This window comes from Choloepus didactylus, chromosome 3, assembly GCF_015220235.1.
Source record: "Choloepus didactylus isolate mChoDid1 chromosome 3, mChoDid1.pri, whole genome shotgun sequence".
NCBI classification, from domain to species: domain Eukaryota; kingdom Metazoa; phylum Chordata; class Mammalia; order Pilosa; family Megalonychidae; genus Choloepus; species Choloepus didactylus.
Window position 1 is genome coordinate 83,699,183 of NC_051309.1, and position 15,940 is coordinate 83,715,122.

The 15,940-nt window shown below is 40.1% G+C and overlaps 1 protein-coding gene across 7 annotated transcripts in view; it reads left to right on the forward strand.

Annotated features, from left to right (window-relative positions):
* The window catches only part of FRAS1 (Fraser extracellular matrix complex subunit 1), a 474,784-nt gene that overhangs the window by 218,916 nt on the left and 239,928 nt on the right, over nt 1-15,940 (forward strand). For 5 of the 7 annotated variants that reach the window (XR_005215891.1, XM_037830061.1, XM_037830062.1 and 2 more), the window contains exons 13-14: nt 1,024-1,167; nt 2,303-2,437. The exons of 1 other annotated variant lie outside the window; for it this stretch is intronic. Coding sequence is in view for 5 of the 6 variants with exons in the window: in XM_037830061.1 (XP_037685989.1) it covers nt 1,024-1,167; nt 2,303-2,437 (279 nt within the window). In the remaining variant the exon portion in view is untranslated. The remainder of the gene's footprint in view (nt 1-1,023; nt 1,168-2,302; nt 2,438-15,940) is intronic. One more of the 7 variants, XM_037830063.1, reaches the window with a different exon arrangement.

The following is a 15,940-nucleotide window of genomic DNA, read 5'->3' on the forward strand; positions in this document are numbered from 1 at the left end:
TTTAAAGGTGAGTTATTAAACAGATGGTTCCTTTTGGAGTGCTCAAATGGATTTTTGAAGTTTAAAGACTCATTTATTTCTTCCCAAAGAAAATTTTATCTACTTGTTCTGCAACTCTGCTTTGAAATCACCTGGGGTTGAATTAGTTCCAGTTAATAATTGTTGGCAAGCACTGGAGTTGCTCTGGCTGAGCAGTAATTTGCCTATAAGCTTAGTCTCCCTTGGAGAAGTGACATTTTCTTCCATTCATATTTTATAATTAATTGTTTTCAACTGTGGCTCCCAATTTTTCATATTTGCAGTTGCACTTGTTGCACTCAACTTATTTTGGCTGATCACAATGTTTCTTTGAAGGGTTTTATATGGGAAAAGCAAAGCAACTTTATGGTTTAATTTTCTTAACATCACCAAAGTGTTCTCTGGGCTTTCCAAAACAAATATTTGGCATATTATTAGCCCCTATACATTGAGAGTCAGGTCCTTGATAACTTCAAAACCTGAAAGAACTTCTTTGCTGATAGTTACCACTAAATTCAGTGATAATTCCAATTACTGGAAATGAGATTTGAAATTTTAGAAAAATGAAAAAAAAACAGCTGTATTTTTCAGAAAATAATAAATATTTTAAACTATTGTAGGTTGTATGTCTTAACTTTCTATGCATGTCAAAGCTTAAGAAGAATATCCAAGAAATGGCAAATTATTGGATCTGTTTTTATTACATATTATGGAGCTGGTCGGTTCCATTCCTGGAGGCATTCCAGCAGGTAGAAGCATTAGCGGGGCTGGCAGTAATGTTTTTAGTACCTTCAATTTGGGGCTAAGGGAGACAGTGATGGTATTTCAGACAAGGAAAGATTCTTTGAAATCTTGCATTGAAATGTATGTTTTCTATTTGGAGGCCTTTTTCATACCTAAGTTCCACCCTGTACAGCTCTTACCCTGTGGTTTCTTTCTCACAAGGATATAAGAGAAATCATGTGATCTTTACTGAGTGCTTTCCTACTTTGTCCTTGATTTTAGTTCATTGCCACGCAGACTGCTTGACCTGTTCTCAGTCTCCGGACCACTGTGACCTCTGCCTTGATCCCACAAAGTTGCTGCAGAATGGACAGTGTGTGCACAGCTGTGGACTGGGATTTTACCAAGCTGATGGTCTCTGTTTAGGTATGGCTCCAGGTGGACAGCCCAGAGGTGATGGAGATAGAGACTCCTCAAAGGTTGTTATTCTCAAACTGAGATTCATTATTGTTGAGCAGGAGGACATGAAAACAGGAAATGTACAACTTCTGAAAAGCATTAAGCGGTAGCAATTGTCACGTGTAGGTTATTTGGCCTCTTTACCTGCAGGTCTCCTTCTTCTAACATTGAACTGGTGTTTTGAAGCTTGCAGGAAGATAGGCAATGTGGAGTGCTGAATGACTGATTGCTAGATAGTCATGGCTGGAGTTTTCATTTATGAAGATTTCAAGAATAGGATGCTTGGCATCATTTATTAAAATATTCCTTTAATCCAGGATAGAACTTTAGAATTGACATGGATTTCAGAGATCCCTTACTAGACCTTTTTCATTTTGCAAATGTGGACCTGTGGACCAGAGAGATTAACTGACTTGTACAAGATCGCTCAGATAATTGATACTAGAACTATCTCTTGGGGTTACCCCAGAGGAGCCAGAATGGGTTCATGGGTATTTCAGAATTTGTACACATCTTGTACAAATTATTGCTTATCATGTTCTATCTGCCTGCATGAGAGAGTTTGGCTTGGTTATTTTTGTAGTTATTCATTTCTTCAACTTCTTCTTCTGATCCATAATCTTCAGCATTTGTGAAAGTTATTTACATCTCTGCCATAGGGCGTGAAGGAAAAGGGACAAAGCTTATTCTTCTCAAAAGGTTGAGTAAGAGTAAAATTGGGGACTGTTGGATAAGAAGAAAAGAACACTGAGCCAAACTGCCTGGTTTCGAATGCCAGATACACTAATCACCAGCCATATGACCTTAGACAAGCCACTGAATCTCTCTGAGCTTGTTCCTCATCTGTAAAACTGGAGTTCATAGTAATGCCCACCTCATAGGGTTGTTGTGAAGAGTAGATGCATCAAAGCACGTAGAACAGTGCCTGGCTTGAAATACGCGCTGTGTATAAGTGATGGCAGTTAAAAGTCTTTTCCTGCCTTTCTAGTTCTCTGTGACCTAGGGCCTCAGGATTGGGGTCTGTAAGAATCAGCACTGGGGTGGTGTCTTTGAACTAATCAGAGGTTCCCTTTTTCTTTCTCCTGACTTCTTTGGGGAACAGCCTGCCAGCCTCAGTGCTCCACATGCACCAGTGAGCTGGAGTGCTTGTCGTGCCAGCCTCCTCTGATGATGAGGGATGGCCAGTGTGTGTCCATCTGCGGGGATGGCTTCTATCAAGATCACCACACCTGTGCAGGTATTGCCAGCCTGGCCTGAGATGAGCAGACTGCTGAAGAAGCACCCCACCCCACCCACCCCTACCCCCTGATTCACACCCAGTGATCTGGGCCTCCAGGGGCTATAAGCTGCTTTTCAATTAAGAGAAGAAATTCTGAATGAGACTCCTGATGGAATAAAAAGAACAGTGGGAGGAGAGAGATGACACACATTGTTTTTATAATCTTAGTGCTTTGGTGAAGTGCATGTGTGATATGATTTCAAGTCCTACCCATACCATGGGGCATTGCAGTGGTATTTAAGTAATGCTGTACTTTTGGTTCAGGATTACCATTATGTTGAAATTAGATTCTTTAGCATTGAAATTACTCAGTGCTTAAATGAAAACAAAGGGAAAATATACATATAATTTTAAAAATTTATTTTCACCTCAAGAGAGAGGGAGAAAGAAACAAGAAAGAGTCATGGTAATAAGGAACTTGGACAAATAAAATAAAAGTAGGCATATACATCTATTCTTAATTTAGGGTATTTTTCTGGTTTGCTAATGCTGCTAGACTGCAAAATACCAGAAATGGATTGGCTTTTATAAAAGGGGGTTTATTTGGTTACACAGTTACAATCTTAAGGCCATAAAGTATCCAAGGTAACGCATCGGCAACTGGCTACCTTCACTGGAGGATGGCCAATGGCATCTGGAAAACCTCTCTTAGCTGGGAAAGCATGTGGCTGGCATGTGCTCCAGAGTTCTGGTTTCAAAATGGCTGTCTCCCAGGATGTTCCTCTCTAGGCTGCAGTTCCTCAAAAATATCACTCTTTGTTGCTCTTGGGGCATTTGTCCTCTCTTAGCTTCTCTGGAACAAAATTCTGCTTTCAGAGGCCATCTCCAAAATGTCTCTGTAAGCTGAAGCTCCTCTCTCAGCTCCTGTGTGTTCTTCAAAGTGTCCCTCTTGCTGTAGCAAGCTTGCTTTCTTCGTTTGAGCTTATATAGTGCTACAGTAAACTAATCAAGGCCCATGCTGAATGGGCGGGGCCACAGCTCCATGGAAATTATCCAGTCAGAGTTATCACCTACAGTTGGATGGGTCACTTCTGCATGGAAACACTCAATGGATTCCAATCTAATATGTCTGCCCCCACAAGAGTACATCAAAGAATATGGCTTTTTCTCAGGGACATAATATATTCAAACTGGTACATGTTTTGAAATTACTATCTAATAAAGTTATTGCTACTATTTTAAAAGTTTTGAGATGTGAGGGGTCATAATATAATTTAATTTTGTTGTTTATACTTGACCGTTTTTCAGCAGTGATTGTAATCATGGATATAAGTGAAAAAGTAAATGCATAAACTTTTTTTTTTTTAAATGAAGAAATGGGCCAAATGGGTAACGATAAAAGTGAAGACAGGGTACAGAGATGTAAATTTGTTTTCCAATGGAGACAGTTCATCACATGTGCCCAAAACCTATGGCAAGGAGTGTGGCAACAGGTATATCTGAAAAGGCAGACACGGGCTGTAGGGGAGGATCTTGGGTGTGGTGCCAGGGAGCTTGGGTATCTACACTGAGCAGCTGAGCAGGAGAAGGGCCGATGTGTCATGAGACTCAGAGGTGGGCAAAACAAAACTTAGGGTCAGCTGATGTACTCCTGTCTCTCATGCCCATGTTTAGCTTGACAGGAAAATCAATGGGGAGGAAAACAGTAAAAGAAGTAAGTGCATGGTATTAGTGTGCAGGCTGAATGAGGTTGGAGGCAATGTGGATGTTCTTTGTGGATGGGGCTGATGCTCCTTCTGTTCCAGGACCTGGTCACAGCAGAGTCCACAGGACTGTGGAAACCTCTAGGAAGGAAGCACTCGTACTAGTTATGCCCCTGAGCTCTGAGGATAGCAGCACCTATCCTGTGGCCGGTCTCCCTTACGTTAAAAATACAGAAGGCAAACACGCTTATCTGTGTGTGGGGGCCTCTTTGAAGTCTATAAAATATCTTCTGTATCTCTGTCTCCTGGACTATCAAGGGCTCCACAAAGTGCCCTGTATTTGTTGAGCAAGTATCTGATGAACGAATGACTATATGCTGGATGACGTTTGAAGAACCAGTGTTTTATCAGAAGTCTCAGCAATAAAGAGAAAAGAACCCTTAATATTTATTGCTTATCCTGTTCTATTTACCTGTTAATTTAAAACAGGCCCAAGGTGGGCACATACAAATGCCTTTGTAAGTGTCTCATGGTTAGGCAATTTAGGTAAACTGCTGAAATTTCAATTTAATGAAATTATTGAATGTATGTTTTTACTCCTTTCTTTTATCCCATCAAGGAGACCTACTGCTAGCACTCCTGTGACAGAATTTGCCTTTAAAAGGATATTAATCCACCCCACCACCACCCCCCAGATCTTACTTCTCCCTCCATACCATCGCTACCCCACCCCCACCCCCGCAATACACACATACCTCTCACCCTGCATATTATTTACTTTTTGGGGGGTGGGGGGTGGGAGGTTGGAAGCATTTTCCTTTCTCCCATGCCCAGTGGTTTAATTGGTGATGTTAATGCTCTTTTAGGGCACTTGGAAGTGGGTAATGTTTCATTTGATTACTGGTTTACGTAGCTGACTGCTTCTGGATTCCATCCACATACCCATACACAAATGCCTCTAGTAGAAAGTTGCTGGGAAAATTTGTTCGTGCTCCCTCCAGGGAATTAAACCAATTTGCTTTAGTTCAGCCTGGTTGCATTTTTATGCATAAAATAAAAAGAAAGGAAAGAGCAAGAGGAGAGAAGAGAAAGGAGGGAGAGGGAGATCTCAAGAGTGAAATGTAAACTTGTGATACATTTTTATATACCATCTTGACTCTGAGACTGCCCAGATCATCTTTCCAAATAAGCTTTCTCCACATTGGAATTTTTTGCAATATGTGGGCTTACACCATTTTTGGTGAATTTTCACAACTGACCTTGAAAGTCAGTCAGGCAGCCAGTGTGTTCCTCCAGTACGTGCTAAACTTTTCAAAACGATGCCTTCATTTTACGGTAACAACAGGTTTTTCTGGCTTGATTCCTTTTGGTAGTGTCATTTATGTTATACCAGGGATAATCCGCTACTTTATTGACCCATCACAACCAATAGAAGGTGAATACTGTGCTGAGGAAACTAATTACCAGAAATTACCTGATTAATATTTGTGCACACTATGTTGAATATAGAGCGGAGTGAAAGATACTAAGCAAAGCCAAGTAGCACATACACATGGTTCTTCAACAAAAGAGTAAACCAGAGAGGCATAAAAGAAGACAATCTCTGTCCACCACTGGGTCCTGCCAGAGAATCTTATCCTTGGGGTCCCTGACCATTTTACTCTTTCTCTTGAATTTAATGGCATACACACACGCGCGCGCACACACACACACACACACGTGCATATAAACATATATGTACATTGTGTATATATTAACATTATTGTCATTTTCTTGTGCTTTATTGAACTAAATATCATTGTACTTATAGACCACATTATGCACCCATACCTGCCCCTGCTTTGTTTCCCTTGCCTTCCCCAACTTTGATGTTTGATTCTTTGATCACTTTACTTTGAGGCTCAGCACTGCCTGTTTTTATACTAAACTAAATAGAAGACAAGTGATATATGTAAGTTGCCTTTTCTCCATAGTAGATAAGGCCAAGGAATAATCACCCTCTTAGCTCTCAAACCTCACTTGTTAGACCTGGCCCTCAGGCTTCTGCCTTTCCCTCTAAGCTTCCTTTGCAGACAGCCGGATCTGGCCCCAAATTTCCTGTTGCCTAACCTGTGCCTCTTCCTGACCCCATGGACCTCAGGTCTTAAGACTGGGCTTCTACTTTGTTCCTGCCATTGTGGTGTATTGTGGCCCATTTTGAGGGGTTGATAGTCGATCTGTTAATGACCCTGAGCCTAATGGTCAGGGATGTTACCCAGGTATGGTTTCCCCTGCCCGCTTCCCCTTTCCCCCTTCCCACCACAACCAATGAAAGCCCCTTCTGCATGACTCTTGGGTCCCACTCGCTCTGGATTTATTGAATTCTCTCTACCAGAGTAACAATTCCATTGCTGCTTCTTAGAAACTCTGGGATTGAATCTAAATCTGGATCCAGAGTTTGCCATAATATCCTGAGAACATTCTTCCTTGCTTGTCTTGCCCCTCTCTTTGGTCAATATCTCTTCCATCTGGTGGGACTATTGAACTATGCACACAAATCCTAGAAGTAAGAGCTCATAAGAAGAAAAGTTAAACAGCCAAATTAACACACACCATGCAAGATTATTTTAAAATAAGTAGCTCATAAGACTGTAGCTTTTGAATAGAGAAAAAGTAGAATTTAGCCCCTTTTTTCATGTATATCAATGTTTGGTTTATGTATTTTAAAATCACATTATTTGCAATGGCCTGAGGGTGGAGAGGTGTGCACCCAGGGGCAAGCGCTGTGGTTCTTCAGTTGGGAGGGAGCACGGCACAGTGGGTAGGAGCTTAGGCTCTGGAGCTAAAGCACCTGGATTCCAGTCTTGGCTCTGTCACCTGCAAACTACAGCGTATTATTTAACTCTGTTGCCTTATGGGTGAAACAGAAAAGGTAATATCTACCTCATAGTATTGTCATGAGGACTAAATGAGTGAATTCACATACATCTTTTAGGCTGGTGTCTGCTACCTGGTAAGTCCTCCCTATATGTTAAGAGACCTGAATTTCTGCTTTCCATTGTCCTTCCCTGCTTACTTTCCTCTCACTCCCCCATTCATTCTTTTTACCACTGTTCTAGGTCCTGAGGACCTGAAGGTAAATATGAGTCAGTCATTGCCTGTAGTGAGCTTGCATCAAGGCAGGGTTAGCTATTGCTTATAAAGACGTAAAAGTAATAAAAAAATAAATTAAAAAATCTATGTAGTTTATTCTGTATCTGTGATAAGGGGATAATTTGGGGATAATATTATCTACTTTAAAGTATTATTGTTAGGACTAGAAATGATGTTTGAATAGGGTCAATATAGCCTGGCATTATAGTATGTGTTCAATATAAGGCAGCTATTGTTATTATTGAAACCATTCCATTATTTTTCAAACTACAGGGATGAAAAACAACTAGCTTGCCTTAAGAAACAAATTTTTCTTGTGCCGTTAACATCTGATTTAAGATAAAATCTATTTTTATGTGTTTATGGAGAGGTAAATATATTACAGAAAATAGCTGACTGTATTCTTAACAAGCTAAAATTCCTTTCTTTTCTTTAAATTCCCTTAGGTTGAATGATGAGGAGTTGATAATTATTTATTTCTTAGCCAATATTGTGGTATATTTAGGGGGAAGCTTACGATAAGAAAACCTGTTAAATTTACATATAGGATACTGACCTAGTTGAGATTTAAAAGCTGTAAGCAGAGTAACTTCTGAAGTTAATTATTTGTTATAACCACGGTTGACTAGAACAGCCCAATCAATGAAGAGCTGACCTCTTGGAAGTCAGGTCCAAAACACTGAACACTTAATGGGACTTGGCATTATGTTCCGGCACATGGCTTATCCCAGCCTGGCCCTGGCCTGGTGGACCTTTTGGCAAAGGCACTTATCAAACTGCCGTTCTAAAATCCTTAGATTTTCTGATGGGATCATCATTGTCAAGCTGGTATCATCCGTGGCTCCTTCAGCATACCCCAGATTTTGAGGATCGGTCCTAATTTCATTGCTAGACACATATTCAGTCTGGGGCCCAGCACATTCCTACCACTCTGCCTTCACTCATTTTGTTATGCTAATTAAATCCTATGTACTGTTTAAGGCCAATCATGAATCCCGTTACCACCTCCTTTAAACTTTACCTGGCATCCAACAGCCCTATGGTCTCTCACTTAATTGCTTATTGTCTTGTAAAGGGGACCTACAACTTCAAGTGATATTCCTGTCTTCTCCACTCTTCATTCAACAAATATTCAATGGACATCTATGTACCAGGTCCCGATACACAGCAGCAAACCAGACAGACAACTTCTCGGTGCTTAAGGGGCTTTCTCAATAGGAGAAGAGTGATGGTAAATAAGAAGTAAACAAAAAGGATAATTTCCAATAGTTCCCACTTTATGAATTTATTGTTTTCAGTGATATAAAGACAATTTTTTAAAGGTTATATGATAAGAAGTGACTGATATTGATGCAGGGACAGGCCTTACGCATCGGAATTCCCCACAATGCTAAGCACATATAAGACCTCCTGGAATACTTTTTGTTTGGAAAAATTGTGATAAACCATTGCATGGAGGAGAAAGGACAGGAATGTACAGGCTCGCCTAGACTTAGACTTACAGGTGATGTGTTTTCCATTTAGTTTCTGTTATTTATTCCATATCAGCAATTTCTGGCTAGGTGTGGCCTCAGAGAAATTGCAGAATCTCTATTTTCCCCACCCCTCCTTTTCCCCTTCATTTCCCTCCTCTTTAACATAGTTGAGTGCCTTATCAGTGCTGTAGGGGTGACTCTTAAACAAATCTGCCATTGGAACTTGGGTGGTGTCTACCGTGTTTTAAGGAATTCAGAAGGAAGGACAAGAGGATTGAATTCCTAGAGTGTAAGTCTCTGAAGTAAGCTAGACCCAGTAACGCAGGTAACAATGGGATTCCCAAATGCCCTCTCTCTTTGGATACTCATGTGAAGGATAAATGGAGAGAAGAAATAAAAAGTAGCTGGTGAGAGTTTTGCCAGGGACTTTTGCTTTAGCAGGAGCTTGCTATTTTGTTTGGCATTCGTCTGAGCTTTTTTAGACTCTTGATGTATATGCCAAAAGACAAATGACGGAACAGAGGTATCACATGGCAGCAGAAGAAGCCCACCACAAATACAAAGGAATTTATCTTCCAGACAGATTCCCATTCTTCTGACAAATCTGAAGCCCCAATATTTCAGCTATGGATTCCAAACTGATGACAGGTCTTCTGGCTTTCTGCCCAGCTTCTAGGGTTCTCAGTTATTTTAGCTACACTGTATAGAATACATACTTTCTCTCTCTCCCCCATTCTCCACCCCAACACTTTCCCTGCTCTGCTCTCGCCTCCTTTTCTATGGTGCCCGCAGAGTACACATCACCTGCCTGTAATTGCTGCTGAGATCTGAGCGGGTTGTTCAAGTGCAGCCAGGAAGTCTGGGAACTCGCCCCATCAAAAGCATAGTCGTGCTTGGTTGTCCCTCCTTTCCCTCTTCAGTTTCTGTAGAGAAATAGACCCAAAGTATCACTGGAGAAGTCCATAGCCATTTAATTAACTGGGGCCGGGGCAAAACCGTGGAAGTCCTAGCAGCTGTGGGTTGCCAATGTCTGTGACCTGTGGAAGCTTGAGAGTTCCAGGTGGTTCGTCAAGCTAAGACTAATGGCAACTGCATTTGAAAATCCTGGGGTGTATGTTTTATCTGTATTGCAAATTTAGGAGTATAGGTAGAGGACCAGGAGTGAGCAAGGGTAACTTTTATGAATGTCCCTGGTGAGCTGAATCACTGCAAATGAGGTGATAGGCTTGGTTCCTGAAATTATAAGCTAGCAGATGTATGCTTGATGAGAAAGGAGCCAGGGTACAAGGTATATCCAGGAAAAATGACTGTCTGCCCTCATCCTCTGACCTAAAAACAGATGGAAAGCTAGCCTGCTTGTGAAATAGTCCCTCTGTGTGGACCTGCCAAAGCCTCTGTCGGCTTGGATGATATTCCTTTGGTTCAAGCTTTGCATCTACAGAAGACGCTGCTGAAATTAAAATATGTTACCCAAGACCAGTAAATCATTCAGTTGCATCATAAATATGGTTAATAGATTAACCATTTACCCAGTATGTCCCACAGGGAAAAGAACTAGTGGCTTTTGTTCCTCCTTAGTAATTTTTCACCCTAATTTAATTACCAAGCAAATTGATGTTTATTCCAAAAACTAATTGGATAAAGTCAGTAAATTACAAAGCCCAATAAAAAATCAGCTAAAATCCCTAACTCATACTCTCCCAAATCACACTGTTAGTATTTTGGTGTATGTATTCCTAACATGAATGCCTCGGTGTATGTATGTGTGTGTGGTATACACAGACATACATACACATATGTTTATTTTTCAAAATTGAAACCATACTTTCCATACAATTTTCTTGCCTGCTTTCCCCATATTATTAATTATAGTTCTAGAACATTTTTAAAACTGTTGGATAACTTTCCATGTGTTGCGATGCTGTAGTTCATTTAGTCAAGCCTCTGTTGTTTGACATTTGTTCCTAATTTTTCCATTATTGTAACTAACCATGATGTAAACAATTTTAATAGAAAATTGTGGTAAATATCTTTGATTTGGATAAATTCATGGACATTTGATTATTGGGTTCCAGTGTACAAATGGACATTTTGAAGCTTTTCAGCACATATTAATATATTACTCCATTTTTAAAAAGTATTAATTCGCACTTCCACCAGAAATGTACCACCCTTGCTAATACTAAGTATTATGTTTCTTCTTAGATTTGGTAATTTGATTTATGTGAAACGGAATCTTGTTTAATATTTTTCTTTTACCTATAGTTCTGGACTCATATGAAGAGGGTTGAGTTAATTATACTTGTCAGTAATGGACCATTTTCATCATTGGCCTGGGGAAGACTATTCACTTACTTATACATTAATATTTATCTATATGTATGTATGTATGTATGTATCTATCTATCTATCATCTCTGTATCCATCATATATCATCTGTATACCCCTTTTGTTTACTTATTCTATTCCACTCCCCTTCTCTCCAGCTCCTGGTTTAAGTAACTATTATAATGCAATTTAATGTATATTCTTTGTATGTGTCAGCTCTTATTGTTTTATATGCATATATTTAAAATATTCATAAATATTACTAGGTGGGTATTTCATTCTTTTCTTATTTTTTCCTCACTAAGATACATGCATATTGCTACATATACATCTAATCCACTACGTCTAGATGCTGCGTTCTTGTTTAATTAGCATATATTTGACTATTCATGAGGCTGAAGTTTTTTTCACATTTGTATTTTTCCTTTATGAACTCCCTCAAGTACATATGGATTTTCAGAATATCTGGAGAACTGGTGTTCTCATTTCAGAGTGTAAAGGATTCAATTGGCAGAAGGATGTGGCTTGAGAGCAGAAATCCAGCCCGGTAGGAGGCAAAAGAAGATTGAAGTAAAAGGATCAAAAATGGAGATTGCTCAGATGAACTTCTCCTTTTAACTTTGGGAGGAGCAGCCTTGGCTTCATCTGGAGTCATGATTAGGAGTGGGAGTGGTCTGCCAGGCCTAGGCTTCTCTGTGAACTTCACCAGGTTATTTTCAGTCCCTTTCTGAAGAGCTCTTTTTGTTCTGTAGAGGTTGTGAGGAAATAGCTTCAGAGTAAGAGGCCTTTGGGAAAGGCTGGAGCCAGTTATTATTACCTGCTTGCATAATCCCTGAAGGCTGTATTATTTCCTTTTCCTCCCTTCCTAAGTGAATCTTCCTTCCCATAGTCATTTCCTTCCTTTCCTCTTCTGTCTCCTGTTGCAGTTTGACTTGCTCGTTTTATATTATAGTTAATTTGCTTTTGACTTCAGTCGTAACAAGATTTGCTAGATCTCCCAGAGTCTGCCACACACATGAGCACATACAACATCTTCTGCTTTTGCTAATACGTTGTCACGTCATAGCCTCATGAATTAGGTACACCAGGTGTTATAATTCCCACTTTACAGAATAGGAACTCGAGGAACAGTGAAGATGAATTTAAAATTGAAACATGTTTCATCAACAAGAGCTTCTTATTGGAAATGTACCCACTGCCTCCTGATAATACTTTCAAACTTGGCAGTGACTTCACAGTAACTTTTGAGGTGTGAATGAAAGTTGGCAATTGCCACAAAATAGATAAGAAGCAAAATGAAGGGATTTGGCGTGTGTACAGAAGCCCTGCTAGTGCCTGAAGTTTGGCCTATTTCTGGATAGTTGCAAGTGAAAACTTTTCGACAGTTTGCAAATCTGAACTGAAGACTCACTGATGAATTTAAGAGGACCTACCAATCAGTGCTAATTCCCTGGTGATGGTAGAGAAAGAGACCGTGGAAAAGGCAAGAAACCAAGGCCTCTTCTCTTTTCCTTATTTGAATTGAAGGCTGAGCCCACATGTGTCTGTATCCACAGCCTGGAGTCTGGAAAGCCTTCATGTAAAATGAGAAGTTGCCTGTAGGAATCCTTTTAATGCTTCCTGGAAAAAGGGCTTCATTTCATTCTTAGAGAAGCACAGGTTAGTAAAACTTTAAAGCAGTCTTCTATTTCTAAATCATCAAGTACAAAAAGAAGCTTCTTGTTTTTAGAGTCGGGATTCAATACAGAGTTGCTAACAGAAAAGTAATGCGTACCTTTTCATTTTTGAAATGACTTGCTCGGCAAGCTAACACATGTCTTATATGCGTCAGAAAAGTCAGGGACCTTTCCAAATAAATTATTTACTGCACGTCAGATAAGAAGATGGCTTTCCCTTACTCCCTCTCTTTTTAAATTTATTGCCACATCTTTTCATAATATAAAACTCAAATCCTCAGTGATCTGAAATGTGTCACTAAGAGAAATTATGGTGAAAAATCCAGGAGTGACCTTTTATGTTTCATAATAACCCAAATGTAATAAAAGCCACATGTAAAATAAGCCTGCAGAAGAGATAATCTGTGATAGCATGTGTTCAGTGTTATAAAGTAGGAATCAACTGCAAAACACAGTGGGAGTATATCATTAAAAGAAATGACAGTTCAGCATAGTCCCATTTTGAAATAGGAATCTCTTCTGCTATCGTGCCTGGACATGAAACATGTCTCTTGTTTAATACAGAAAAGAGAGATCAGCACCACATTTGGTACTGTATATAGATGGAGTACAAGTATTTATCATCATAAGCAGATGTGGGCTCCAGCAATTATTAAGTCAAGTTTATAAATATCTTAAGGCTGTGACCTCAGGGCTCCCTGTTTCCATGTAGAAGGTAACTGATGGATGAATTCCTTGTAACCAATTTAAAAATCTGCTATGCATTCATCCAGCATGCATTTAATGAGTATTAACTATGTACCACACCAGGCTGGGCACCAGGGATTTCAGACAACTAAAACATGGTTCCTCTCCTAGCGGGTATTACATTCCATGGAGGAAGATAGATTTTTAACCAAATAATTAGTACAGTAGGGTAAACGCCATAAAAGAGGAATGTATAAAATTCTGCAAGAACTGTTTGAAAAAGGAAGAAAGAACTAACTTTGTTTGAAAAAGTTCATCAAAGCTTAACAGAAGTAGTGACAACTTAGGGGGCATCTGAAGTATAAACAGGATTACAGGGACTGAAGAAAAAACCAGAGACATTGCCAGCTGGGTGAATCCTGGGTGCAGCATCCAGAACCCATGAAAAGGCACATGGCATGCTTAGGGTACCCTGCTCCGTGGAGATGGCATGCATGGGAAGTAGTGGAAGACAGGGAAAGTTAAGTAGGGCTCAGATCGTGAAGGACCTGAATGTCATTCCTAAGTCTATAACCTCAGTTCTGCTCATCCTTGTTCTGACTGGCAATAAGAGAGGTAATATCAAAAATATTTAATAAGCAGAATTGCACAGATTCAGATCATTCAGAAGGAGGGGGGACTGAGACCCTCTCCTGGGCCAGATCTTTCCATTGCTAGATCATGGTGAAGGCCAGAGTTCTCAGGGATGGGGTCAGAATATGAAGGAAGGTGCTCAGGGCAATAGCTATTTACCAACCACTTTGGAATTATTTTGCTATGTTATTATTTTAACAACTCAGTACTACTGAGCGTCATCACTACCATCCAGCCAGTGACTCAAGAAGAGAATTAGGGTGTCGTGCTTTGATTTCTCCGCACCCTCTAAACAAATATTATGTCATCTCCTAAAGAAGCCTTGAGCTAATTACCCTCTCCTCCCCTCATTGCCAGAGTGAACTCTCTAAAAAGCAAAATGGATCATTCCACTGCTCTGACTAAAAATCTCAATGGGATGAAGCCCAGAATTCTTTTTTTTTATTGTGAACTTTAACGTATATACATAACCATGATAACCTTCAAAGTATGATTTCACAAGTAGTTAAGAGAGCAAATTTTAAAGAATGTTATTGTAAAATACACATAAAGAAAGGTGTCATCTCTTGAGGTACAGCTCAACAAGAAGTTATATAGGCAATTTCAAAAGTTGTTACAGGTTACAGTTCCACAGTTTCAGTTCTTTCCTTATTATGCAATACAAGGTATATACAGAAAGGTGAAGACCTTCAAGGCACAATTCAGTGAGCAGCTATAGGGCAAATTCCAAAGGATGCTATAGGCTACAGTTCCACCATGTCATTTGCCTCCTTCTAGCCATTCCAACACCCCAGCATCCAAAATATAGATACATAATTATATAAAGTTTCAGTATTCATAGACCTTTGTTAAATCTTGTTTGTTGCTACCCCTTCCTCTCAATCTCTCTCTCCATCTTCAGGACTGTCTAGGCAGTGTTCATATTGAAAGGGGGTGTCAACACTAGGGGGAAGGGGCTGCATCTGATAGTTGATCTTAAAGAGGCTGTTGCCTCTGGGTTTTAGGACTTCTCTGGTGTTAACACTCTGGTGGATTTAAGTTTCTAAGAGATAAAACTTAGAGAGTGAATCTTTCATAGAATCTTAGGTAAGGACCTAGGTATTTCAAGACTACTGTTGGTAAGGGCAAGGCATACTGTGGCCATTTAGAATGTCTAGCTGTAGCTTGCATAAGAGAAACTTCCAGGATAGCCTCTCAATTCCATTTGGGATCTCTCAGCCACTGAGCTTGTTGCGTTTCTTTTTTCCCTCCTTTTGTTCAAGTAGCATTTTCAATCCCTCCCTGCCAGGGCCAGGCTTATTCCTGGAAATTGTACCCCATGTTGCCAGGGAGATTCATTCCCCTGGGAGTCATGTCCTTCGTGGGGATGGGGTGGGGGAAAGGGGAGTTAATGAATTTATTTGCCAAGTTGGAGCCCAGAGTTCTTACCTTGGCCTATAAGACTTCTGTTATCTGGACACTGTTGTCTTTTTAGCTTCACTTTCCATCATTCCGTGGGGCAGTTACTCCCTGGGGCACTTACTCTATGGTGCAGTTTTCACAATGCCACCAGTGCCCTCAAGGGATGGAGTATTTTAAGTTGCCGTGTAATAGACCTCAGGTAACATAGCTACCTGTGGCTAGGTGGGAAGGTCCACAGGCAAACACAGCACCTTACTTAGTAGGTGCTTCCTTTGAAGGTTGATAGACAGATCAGCCTGGTATGCCATCTTAGAATTAAGGTTTGGGTTATTTGTTTTGTTTTTAAGTAGAGACCTTGGATCAACTCCAGATTCAGTGAGTCAGAGGCATGAACAGTGATAGAAACCTCAGATGATGACTATAGTCGTGATCAAATAACAATTGGATAAAAGAGTAGCAGTCAAATTTCATGGTTTCAAGGGTAGA